Raw genomic sequence first — 12,945 nt, forward strand, 5'->3', positions numbered from 1 at the left:
CTGGATGGGTTGTGAACTGGTAAGGCTTGGCTACTGTCACTCTGTGTTAGTGTGTGTGTGTGTGTGTGTGTGTGTGTGTGTGTGTGTGTGTGTGTGTGTGTGTGTGTGTGTGTGTGTGTGTGTGTGTGTGTGTGTGTGTGTGTGTGTGTGTGTGTGTGTATGTGTGTGTGTGTGTAAGAGATCTTATCAGCGAGGGCACAGCCCTTCAACGACGCTATGCTGGGTCGTAAAAGTTACGTCACAACTCCTCACTCACTCCTCACAACAGCACCACTGCAGAGGGGCGACAATAATTATGTGCAGTGAGGGCTGCAGGTATTGTCACCGGCGACAATGCATGCACGGGCGACAATACATGCCGCAACTTGGGGCATGCCACGCAAACAGCTCTGTGTAAAGCATGCACCCATTACAGGGGTTTACAACTGAACGTAACGTGATCATGTTTTTTTTTGTTTTTGTTTTTTAATTTTTTTTAAGCAGTTTCAGTTTCAGTTTCAGTAGCTCAAGGAGGCGTCACTGCGTTCGGACAAATCCGTATACGCTACACCACATCTGCCAAGCAGATGCCTGACCAGCAGCGTAACCCAACGCGCTTAAAACACCTCCCCGGCTGGGAATTGAACCCCAGTCTCCCGCGTGACAGGCGGGGATACTGACCACTATACTACTGAGGATCTTTTTTAAGCACAAAGACATTGAACGTAAAACGCGCATGATTGACAGTCTGGATACAGTATTTACCACTGAACATATCAAAGCGTGCATGGTTTTACAGCACAGAGACACGGTTTACCATCAAACGTAAAGTCTTTCTCTCTGTCTATCGTATGAATGTTTATGTATGCATTTGTCTGTAGGAATGTCCAGCCGCTTGTCATATGAGTATTTTTGTGTGCATTGCTCAGTAAGTCTGTCAGTGTGTCTGTATTTCATGTGAATGTTCCTGAATGTGTATCTCTCTATATATCTCTTTATGTGTTTATTTCGGTGAGCAGTTTTCTCACTGTCTGTCTGTCTGTCTGTCTAATCACCATATCAATGTTTCTCTATGCATGTGTTTGTATATTTGTCTGTCTGTCTGTCTGTCTGTCTGTCTGCTTATTCGTCATGCCAAAGTTTCTCTCTGCACTGCTCTGTCTGTTGTTGTTTTTTCATGTCATTGTTTCTCTATGCATTGTTCTGTCTGTCTGTTTTTCATGTCAACGTTTCTCAGTGCGTTGATCTGTTTGTCTGTCTGTCTGTTAGCTATATCAAGTTAGATATTTGTGCATGTGTGGTGGAGTGTAAGAGTTGCTGCATTTAGAAAATGTACCAGTTGGTCTTGACAACTGTCTATTTATTGAACCAATGAAAGTGTTTTTATTACTTTTACTTTTCTTTTAAACTCTATTATATTGTGTAGTGTTTATTCAGTTGTTTTAACTCTCTCCATACGAAAGGCGAAAGAGACGACAATAACAGCGTTTCAACCCAATTGCCATCATCAAAATATTGCAAGCGGAAGGCTCTTATACTGAAGAGGTGAATGTTGACAAAGAATACCACAGTTCTGACGACGGAAGCTAAAGGTTGGGTCATTCAGACACCCACTGGACATCCCAGGGGTCCGTGTAGAGGAGAAGAGAGGACTGGCCGTACTGAGGGAGTTAAGGAATGGATTTGTAAAGCGCTTAGAACTTTCTCCTCCTTGTATTATAGCGCTATATATGAATGGATCGTTATTATTATTGTTGTTTTCGGTCCCAAGGTTGTCATAGCCGAGGGGTGGCAATGGGGACAAGCTCCAATTGTCTGTAAAATGCCCCTCACGACGCACGTCTACAACAGCCTCTGACAACTAAGTCCAGCTCCTAGCCTGCTCGTGTGGCTTAGATATAAGCCCGGTGGAACTGCTACTACTGATAGGAGAAGGGGCGAAGGCGGGTTACGTGGCGCCTGAAAACCAGTGCTTTGGGAAGATGGGGCTCATCAGCTTGGGAAGACAGCTCATCTAAGAGAAGGAAAACTCTGATTTCAAACCTCCGCTGCCTTGCGGCCATACCCACTCATAGGAAAGGCTTCGGGAGTCAACCCTGAGGAAAAGTCCGGGCAGATGGAGTCCGTTAGCCTCAGCAGGCAGTCCTTCCAAGAGAAGGAAAACTCCCAAGAGAAAACCCGGCCAACTGTAAACCGTTACCAGAACAGGAGATCACCGAAGACGGCGCCACAGTGGCCTCTCTAAGGGGCGTGATCTAGTCAAAACCGGCTGTGCACGCACTCTACGACATATGGCTACGCAGACAACGACATTATTGTTTTCAGTATTATTATTATTATCATTGTTGTTGTTGTTGTTGTTGTTGCTGTTGTTGTTGTTGTTGTCGTTGTTGTAGTAGTTATAACGTTTCTCCAAGCACGGGTCTTTGTGCTACACGGCGACATTCGCACAACACGGAGACGAAAGGATGTGTGTGTTCAGGGGAAGCTATTCACGCCAACTTTCTTTCCGTCCTTCCTTCCCGCCCACCGATCAATATTCACTTTTATGTTGTACTGTCGCCCCTTTGTCCCGGAGACATATTGCATTAACCATGATGGTTTCCATACTGCTGCACGTAGCTTGTGGTATATTATTGTCAAAGGCCTGCGCCTTTGTCTGGTATTGGCAGGGAGAATGTGTGTGTGTGTGTGTGTGTGTGTGTGTGTGTGTGTGTGTGTGTGTGTGTGTGTGTGTGTGTGTGTGTGAAGGGGAGGAGGGGGTGTGGGTGTGGGTGTGGGTGGGTGGTGGTGATTGTGGGTTGGACATTTTGTTTTCTTCTTTCATTGTCACGAGTCTTAATGTGATTTTTTTTCTCTCCTCTCATGAAACGAACGAACGAACGAATGGATGAAAGGAAGAAGAAACAACTTGAATGGGTGAATGAATTAAACTAAACAAATAAAAATTAATGACCCATCAAACGATGAGAATATATAAATGAAATAAATCAACGAGTAAAACAAAGATATGCACAAACTTGCATGAAGGGCAGCTCTGTTTTGAGCATGTATCCATGCATATGGGGTCAGTACATGTCATCCAGAACATCTTGTCGGTCAGTCTGTCTGTGCGCATGTCAGTCATCCAGTCAATCTCTCTGTCAGTATGTCTCGCTCTGTTCTTGGACAGACAAGAGGTTCGGGTTCTGCACCAAAACGACGATGAGTATTTAACACCCTGTTCACCATGGATGCCTGCATTAAGTCAGGTCAGGGGCGTCATAACAACTACTGCTGGCTGGAACTCAGCTCACAAATTCAACAGACTCCCAATGCACCGCACACATCCCAACAGACCTCACACGTCCAATACACCTCACACATCCAACACACCTCACACGTCCAATACACCTCACACATCCAACACAACTCACACGTCCAATACACCTCACACATCCAACACAACTCACACATCCAACACACCTCACACGTCCAACACACCTCACACATCCAACACACCTCACACATCCAACACAACTCACACATCCAACAAACATCCAACACACCTCACACATCCAACACACCTCACACATCCAACACACCTCACACATCCAACACACCTCACACATCCAACACAACTCACACATCCAACAAACATCCAACACACTTCACACATCCAACACACCTCACACATCCAACACACTTCACACATCCAACACACCTCACACATCCAACAAACATCCAACACACCTCACATATCCAATACACCTCACACATCCAACACACCTCACACATCCAACACACCTCACACATCCAACAAACATCCAACATACCTCAAACATCCAACACACCTCACACATTCAACAAACATCCAACACACCTCACACATCCAACACACTTCACACATCCAACACAACTCACACATCCAACACACTTCACACATCCAACACACCTCACACATCCAACACACCTCACACATCCAACACACATCCAACACACTTCACACATCCAACACACTTCACACATCCAACACACTTCACACATCCAACACACTTCACACATCCAACACAACTCACACATCGAACAGACATCTTTCACACCTTAAACAACAAAATCTTGGTAATGTTTCCAGCGATATACAAAACAGCATGTGTATTATCGAAGAAGACGCGGGATTGAGGGGTTGCGGAGGGGAGGGTGGGTTAGCGAAATCATTAAAGGCAATTGCTTTGTTACTCTAAAATCCCCTTTTACATTTTCCCCCCTCTTTTCATGCTGACTCTGACACTAACGCTCTCATTCTGAACACACGCGCATATCTGCGCATGCGCAGGAACAGCATACACATTTTCACACAAATAAACACACAAACACACACACACACGTACCCACGCGCGAGCGCACGCAGGCACGCACACACACCCACACACACACACACACTCGCGCGCGCGCGCGCGCACGCACGCAAACACATGCACACATACACACACATGCACGCATATACACACATGCACACACACACACACACACACACACACACACACACACATACACACACACCACCCCCACACTTATCCCACTCCTACACACATACACACCCTCATCTCCTCCCCCCCCCCTCCCCCCAACACACGCAGAGAAAACAGAATCACCTGCCATGCCGACCCCCCTCCCCCAACCCCCCCCCTCCCAATCCCCCTCCCCCAACCTCCACCACCCAACCAACCAATCCCCCTCCCCCCCCTCCCCTCCCCAACCCCCCCCCCCCCACACACACACACTCACCTGCCCAGTCTTGTCCAAGGTCCGAGGCACCCCGTGGAAGGTAAAGTAGTGGTTGACGTGCCGGTCCTTCTGGGAGTTGTAAGGCGGGATGACGGGGCCCAGCTTAGGGTTGGCCCTGGAGTAATCGCAGGAGATGCTGCTGACAGCGTTGCAGTCGAGCACGAAGGTCTTCTCCTTGGTCCGGAGGGCGCCCGGGGGAGGGGTCGGGGGCGTGCGGTAGATCTTGTTCATACGGGCTGTTCTTCTGCCGGTTCTGGGTGAGTTGGAGGAGTAGGCAACACTTCCACCCCCACTTCCTCCTCCAGCTCTCGCTCCTCCGTCTACAGACATTGCTGCTGATGATTTGGGGGCTGAGTTGCTTGCCTTGCCTGTCTGCGATTGAGGAGGAGGAATTTTTGTTTAATGTCCCGTCACATATATCGGTGATTGAAGACATTTTGTTAAAGTATTTATGAATACATTTGAGTATTATCGGTTAGAAGGGGTGGGAGATGTGAATGAATGGAGGGTTGGGGAAAACTGGGCAAATGAGGGTGAAATGAGGGTGAAATTTGAACAAAAATATCTAAATACAATTACAGGAAATTACTTAAAGGACTTCGTAAAAGAGAAGTCGTTAAATTGACAAGCGAAACAACTGATAATGAATGCAAAAAGTCAAAAACATCAACGTTCTCAGTCACTTGTGAAGACACACTTTCGTGTTCATAAGGCTTCATCAAGTTACAGTAAAAAATTACATGCTTAATTGTCAGGTTACTAAAGCATATGCACTTGACCTGCGATTGAAAGTTTGCAAAGTGATTGAAAATTTGCATGGAATGTTGAATGCTGACTTTGATGATGTTTGTGAGGTTGTTGATGGGTGATGGCTGTATTGCTGGTGGTAATTATAATGCTGACGGTTTGTTTTATTGACGCAAAAGATATGAGATATCTGTTTCAGCAGCTGAAAACAAGGAAAGCAGCTGGTTCCGATAAGAATCAGTGGCAGACTCTTGAAATCAATTGCTGCCCAACAATGTTTTTAAAGTGTTGTTTTCCTGGTCTGTAAGAGATTGTTGAGAATCAACAAGGACAGTTCTGCTCTACAAGTCACTGGTGGTCTCCATCCTCTTATATGGATGTGAGACATGGACACTGATGGCAGAAACAGAAAGAAGAATCCAAGCATTCGAAACCAAGTGCTTGAGGAGACTACTACACATCTCCTACAAGGAGCACAAGACCAATGACTATGTGCGGAACCTGGTCAGCAACATTGTTGGGCCCCAAGAACCACTGCTGGCGACTTTCAAACGACGGAAGATGGCATGGTTTGGTCACGTCATACGACATAACACCCTCTCCAAAACCATCCTGCAAGGGACTGTAGAGGGAGGGCGCAGACGGGGGCGGCAGAGAAAGAGCTGGTCCGACAACGTCAAGGAATGGACCAAAATGACGATGCCAGATCTCCTCACGACAGCTGCCAACAGAACGGCGTGGCGAGCTATGACATCTTCCTCATGTCCCCCCAACGACCCCAGCGGTCGAGGGAATGATAAGACAAGACAAGAGATTGTTATGTACCTGAATTGTGGAAAGAGTATATCATCTGTCCCGCTCCCATGAGAACCAAACCCACTTCTCTGAATGACTATCACCCTGTTGCTCTTACCTTTATTGTTATGAAATGCTTTGAACGACTCATACTCAAATATGTTGTATCTCAGACGACTCCATGCTTAGACCCAGATCAATTAGCATACAAGCCTGACAGAAGTACTGATGACACGACTCTCACTGTCCTCTACAACACGTACACTCACTTAGAAAACCTGGGTCCTTTTCTTCGAATTCTTTTCGTTGATTTCTCCTCCGCATTCAATACTATCCAACGTCATCTGATGGCCAAGAAACTCCTGTCGTACAATGTTTGCCCTCAAATTATTCTCTGGATCATCAGCTTTCTTGTTTATAGATCTCAGTCAGATTTCAACGCGTTCTATCATCTGTAAAGTACACCTCCACTGGTCCCCCCCCCCCCCTCCACCCAAGGTACTGTCTTATCACCTTTGGCGAGAGGTATGGATGTGAGTGGAGGGGCTAGTGTGTGTGTGTGTGTGTGTGTGTGTGTGTGTGTGTGTGTGTGTGTGTGTGTGTGTGTGTGTGTGTGTGTGTGTGCCGTGCGCATACGTGCGTGCCTCCATGTGTGTGGATGACTGCAAGGAAGAGAGAGAGAGAGAGAGAGAGAGAGAGAGAGAGAGAGAGAGAGAGAGAGAGAGAGGATAGAGATTTTTAAATTTTCATTTTCTTGATATAAAGCATAACTGTTTATATTATAAAGATGTTAATGTTACTGTGATAGTGATCTTAATTTTCTGAATTTGATTTTGAGCTGAGTGTCTAATTTTACCATAAAGATGCTGATCTTTGTGATGATGTAATTTGATGTTTTTATGACTGGAATGGATGTTTATAAGCCTGTAATGGATGCTCCTATGTCATGTTTGCTTAGAATGTGGTTGTATGTTTTGCAGATTAGTATCAATTTACATTGATTTCACCACTATATTCCTTTGATACTTTATGCATGCGAATATACAATAAGTGTGCATGCTTGCTTGCATACGGGCGGGTGTGTGAGTGCGCACGTGTATGCGTGTGTTTTAAATGATGGAAGGATATCGGACTTGCTCCACTATGACTGAGTTGAGTGTTATTTTGTTATGTATGTAGGAAGGAATTTTTTGTTTAATGTCCCGTCACACATATCGGTGATTGAAGACATTTTGTAAAAGTATTTATGAATACATCTGAGTATTATCGGTTAGAAGGGGTGGGAGATGTGGATGAATGGAGGGTTTGGGGAAACTGGGCAAATGAGGGTAAAAATGTGGGTGAAATTTGAAAGAAAAACAAAACAAACAAACAAACAAACAAACAAACAAACAAACAAAAAACCTTCTAAATACAGTTACAGGAAATTACTTAAAGGACTTCGTAAAAGAGAAGTCGTTAAACTGACAAGCGAAACAACTGATAATGAATGCAAAAAGTCAAAAACATCAACGTTCTCAGTCACTTGTGAAGACACACTTTCGTGTACAAAAGGCTTCATGTTATGTATGTGTTGTCTGCCAAATTTTACTATTTTGCTTATAATTTGTATGTATCACAGACTTCACCACACTTAATTTCTCTACGTAATAATCAAGGTAGTCTGATTCTGATTCTGCTTTGGGTGGTGGTGGGTGGGCGTGGAGGTGGTGGAGATGGTGGGGGAGGGGTGGGTTGAGGGGTTTGGTTGGGGGGTGGGTGGTTGGAAAGGCGAGGGGTGGTGGGGTGTGGGGTGGGTGCGGTGGGGTGGGGGTGGGGGAGCAGAATGAGAAGAATGAGAATTCAGTTTTGATATCGGCTAAGAGTGTGGAAAGACGCTGAATTGATGGCGTGTACTGCTACCACTACTACTACTGCTGCTGCTACTACTAATGCTGCTGCTGCTGTTGCTGAGACAACAACAACAACAACTACTATTACTACTACTACTGCTGCTAGTACTACAACGACTACTACTATTGCCTCTACACACACACACACACACACACACACACACACACACACACACACACACACACACACACATACATAAAAATATCTTTATCCATATCTATATGATTCTCTCTCTCTTTCTCTCTCTCTCTCTCTCTCTCTCCACACACACACACACACACACACACACACACACACACACACACACACACACACACACACACACATATATATATATATATATATATATATATATATATATATATATATATATATATATATATATATATATATAGTAATACCTCTCGTGAGCAACTTGTACAAGTACTGTAAGCCCGTTATGAAGATTTCCATTGTACATAGATGTTTTAAAATTCACTGTATGGTGAAATGTCTGCACTGATCAATCTCCTAAAAAAAAGCACGAATGTTGTCCCCTCCCCCTCCCCCTCCCCTTCCACACACATACACACCTATCTCCACCCCCAGCCCCGCTCGTCATTAATCATTAACTCTCTCCATATGAACGGCGAAAGAGACGACGTTAACAGCGTTTCTCCCCAATTATTACCATCAAAATATTACAAGCGGAAGGCTCTTACACTCAAGAGGTGAATGTTGACAAAGAATACCACAATTCTGACGACGGAAGTTAAAGGTTGGATCATTGAGACACCCACTGGACATCCGAGGGGTCTGTGTAGAGGAGAAGAGAGGGCTGGCCGTACTGAGTGAGTTAATATATGTGGTCTCACCAAGTGTTTGTTTTTTGTGTTTTTTTTTTTTTCGAACTGTCCACTCTGATTTCAGACAACACCGAGTCAAGTACCTCTTTTATGAATTCTAACGTCCAGTGTTAACTGTACATTCAGGTGCCTGCATGTTCGGTGCATATCTGTTATGCATATGTCGGTGTATATGTAAATGTGTGTCTTCATGTTTTACATCTATTTGCTTATTTATCATCATTGTTATCTTATTTATTTATTGATTGATTATTGTTATTAATTATCATTATTATTATTATTATTATTATTATTATTATTATTACTATTATTATTACTACTACTACTACTACTACTACTACTACTACTACTACTACCTTTTTTTCTTTTTTAACATTATAGTTATTATTTATTTATTTATTTATTTATTTATTTATTTATTTGTGTAAGCTTATCTATTATTTATTCACCTTTTTTTTTCCTCAAGGCCTGACTAAGCGCGTTGGGTCACGCTGCTGGTCAGGCATCTGCTTGGCAGATGTGGTGTAGCGTATATGGATTTGTCCGAACGCAGTGACGCCTCCTTGAGCTACTGAAACTGAAACTGAAACTCAGGTGCCTGTGCCGATGCATTCAAGTGTTGGAAGCTAAGACCAACATGTTGTATTAACCATGGTCAATATTGTCCCAGGCTTTGGGTCAACATTGTGGCTGCACTGTTCAAGTGCCCAAGTTCTTGTGTGACTGACGTGGCGACCTCCCCCACTCCACTCAAAGAAAGAAAGAAAGTGTCTGCTGGCTTCATCGGAGTGCTATGTGTGGTGTTTTATGTGGTGTGTTTCATGTAGATTGTGTCGTGTGTTATGTGGTGTGTTTCATGTAGATTGTGTCGTGTTTTTATGTGTTGTGTTTCATGTAGATTGTGTCGTGTGTTATGTGGTGTATTTCATGTAGATTGTGTCGTGTGTTATGTGGTGTGTTTCATGTAGATTGTGTCGTGTTTTTATGTGTTGTGTTTCATGTAGATTGTGTCGTGTGTTATGTGGTGTGTTTCATGTAGATTGTGTCGTGTTTTTATGTGTTGTGTTTCATGTAGATTGTGTCGTGTGTTATGTGGTGTGTTTCATGTAGATTGTGTCGTGTGTTATGTGGTGTGTTTCATGTAGATTGTGTCATGTGTTATGTGGTGTGTTTCATGTAGATTGTGTCGTGTGTTATGTGGTGTGTTTCATGTAGATTGTGTCGTGTGTTATGTAGTGTGTTTCATGTAAATTATGTGTGTGTTGATTGTGTCATGTGTTATGTGGTGTGTTTCGTGTAGATTGTGTGTGTAGATTGTGTTGTTTGTTGTGTTGTGTGTTTCATGTAGATTGTGTGTGTAGATTATGTCTTGTGTTATGTGATGTGTTTCATGCAGATTGTGTGTGTAGATTGTGTTCTTTGTTGTGTGGTGTGTTTCATGTAGATTGTGTGTGTAGATTGTGTCTTGTGTTATGTGGTGTGTTTCATGTAGATTTTGTGTCTAGATTTTGTCGTGTGTTATATGGTGTGTTTTGTGTAGATTGTGTGTATAGATTGTGTCGTGTGTTATGTGGTGTGTTTCATGTAAATTGTGTGTGTAGATTGTGTCAGGTGTTATGTGGTGTGTTTCATGTAGATTGTGTGTGTAGATTGTGTTGTTTGTTGTGTTGTGTGTTTCGTGTAGATTGTGTGTGTAGATTGTGTCATGTGTTATGTGGCGTGTTTCATGTAGATTGTGTGTGTAGATTGTGTCTTGTGTTATGTGGTGTGTTTCATGTAGATTTTGTGTCTAGATTTTGTCGTGTGTTATGTAGAGTGTTTTGTGTAGATTGTGTGTATAGATTGTGTCGTGTGTTATGTGGTGTGTTTCATGTAGATTATGTGTGTAGATTGTGTTATGTGTTATGTGGTGTGTTTCATGTAAATTGCGTGTGTAGATTGTGTTGTGTGGTGTGTTTCATGTAGATTGTGTGTGTAGATTGTGCTGTGTGTTATGTGGTGTGTTTCATGTAGATTGTGTCGTGTGTAATGTGGTGTTACACGTAGACTGTATGGTGCGTTATGTGGTATGTTACATGTAGATTATGTGTTTATGTGGTGTGTTACATACATATTGTGTAGTGTGTAATGTGGTTTGTTACATGCAGGATATGCGTTGTGTTGTGTGTTGTGTTTCATGTAGATTGTCTGGCGTGTTTTAGGTTTGTTTCATGTAGATTATGTGGTGTTTTATGTGGTTTGTTACATGCTGATTGTGTGTTGTGTTATGTGGGGTGTTACATGCAGATTGTGTGGTGTGGTATGTAGTTTTTTACATGTAGATTGTTTGGTGTGTTATGTGGGGTGTTACATGCAGATTGTGTGGTGTGTTATGTGGGATGCTACATGCAGATTGTGTGGTGTGTTACATGCAGATTATATGGCGTGTTAAGCGGGGTGTTACATGTAGATCGTGTGGTGTTTTATGTGGGTTGTTACATGTAGATTGTGTGGTGTGTTATGCGGTGTGTTACATGTAGATCGTGTGGTGTTTTATGTGGTTTGTTACATGTAGATTGTGTGGTGTTTTATGAGGTTTGTTACATGTAGATTGTGTGGTGTTTTATGTGGTATGTTACATGTAAATTGTGTGGTGTTTTATGTGGGGTGTTACATGCAGATTGTGCGGTGTGTTATGTGGTTTGTAACATGTAACTTGTGTGGTGTGTTATGTGGTTTGTTACATGTAACTTGTGTGGTGTGCTATGCTGGGTGCTACATGCAGGTTGTGTGGTGTGTTATGTGGAGTGATTAGCACATTTTGTTAGGTGTATTGGGTGGGTGTGTTGCATACGTAGCTTGCTGTGTTCTTAATGTAGATTGTGTGGTGTGTTATGTGCTGTGTTAATGTAGGAACACATGACATATTATTGGGTGTGTTATATGTGGATTGCCTGGTGTGTTATGTGGTATTTCATGTGGTTAACCTGCAACGTTATGTGATGTTGTACTCTTTGTATTACCCGTGCAAACGATTTGCTATGTTATGTGTTATACTCTTTGTATTTTCCGTGAAGACTGTCTATAATATTATGTCGTTTCATGTTATTTCGTTATGCTTTACTCGTGGTAGCTCCCTCATAATGTTTCATGCTGTGTATATATTTTTCGTTTGCTTTCTTTTTTTCTTTTCGGTTTCGAAATGTTCAGAATATTGCGCAGCATTGTTCATCTTTCATTTTCCATGTTAACATGCAATGAATGGGCGTTGTGTCGTGTATTATCTAAATCATTTTTCCACGTCCTGGTGTTTGTCAGCTTACACTCACGTGATGGTGTGCGACCTTTTTGTATGTGTTCTTTGTGGCTTGACCATCCTAGATGCTTTGCAGTGTCGACATTTTAGTTTTTAATTGTGTTCGTGGGCCCTAAAAAAATGCTTCTGCATGGATCTAGGTCTGCAGTCTATATATATTTTGTGTGTCGATTTACTTACTGAGCGTGAATACAGACACAGACACACACACACACACACACACACACACACACACACACACACACACACACACACACGCGCGCGCGCTTGTTTGTTTTCCTTTTTTTGTGAATTGCTGTCATACGTTCATATCTACGGATCGTTGTTTCAACAGTTCTGGTTTTATGTTCTCTGTGTATTTCACTTTAATCACCACCCATCAACACACACAAACACATACACACACACACACACACACACACACACACACACACACACACACACACACACACACACACACACACAGAGGGAGACAAACAGAGAAGGGGGACAGAGACATACATACATACATACATACATACATACATACATACAGACAGACAGACAGACAGACAGAGAGACAGGGAGAGAGAGACAGAGAGACAGGGAGAGAGAGACAGGAGACAGAGACATACATACATATAT

At 43.0% G+C, this 12,945-nt stretch overlaps 1 protein-coding gene across 1 annotated transcript in view; it reads right to left on the reverse strand.

Annotated features, from left to right (window-relative positions):
* Positions 1-5,076, reverse strand: part of LOC143290121 (sperm microtubule associated protein 1-like) — a 13,027-nt gene extending 7,951 nt beyond the window's left edge. Inside the window, exon 1 of the mRNA XM_076599408.1 lies at positions 4,747-5,076. Within this exon, the coding sequence (XP_076455523.1) occupies positions 4,747-5,076 (330 nt within the window). The remainder of the gene's footprint in view (positions 1-4,746) is intronic.
* Positions 5,077-12,945: the final 7,869 nt, after the last annotated feature.

The sequence above is a fragment of the Babylonia areolata genome, chromosome 15 (genome assembly GCF_041734735.1).
Source record: "Babylonia areolata isolate BAREFJ2019XMU chromosome 15, ASM4173473v1, whole genome shotgun sequence".
In the NCBI taxonomy this organism is placed as follows: Eukaryota; Metazoa; Mollusca; class Gastropoda; order Neogastropoda; family Buccinidae; genus Babylonia; species Babylonia areolata.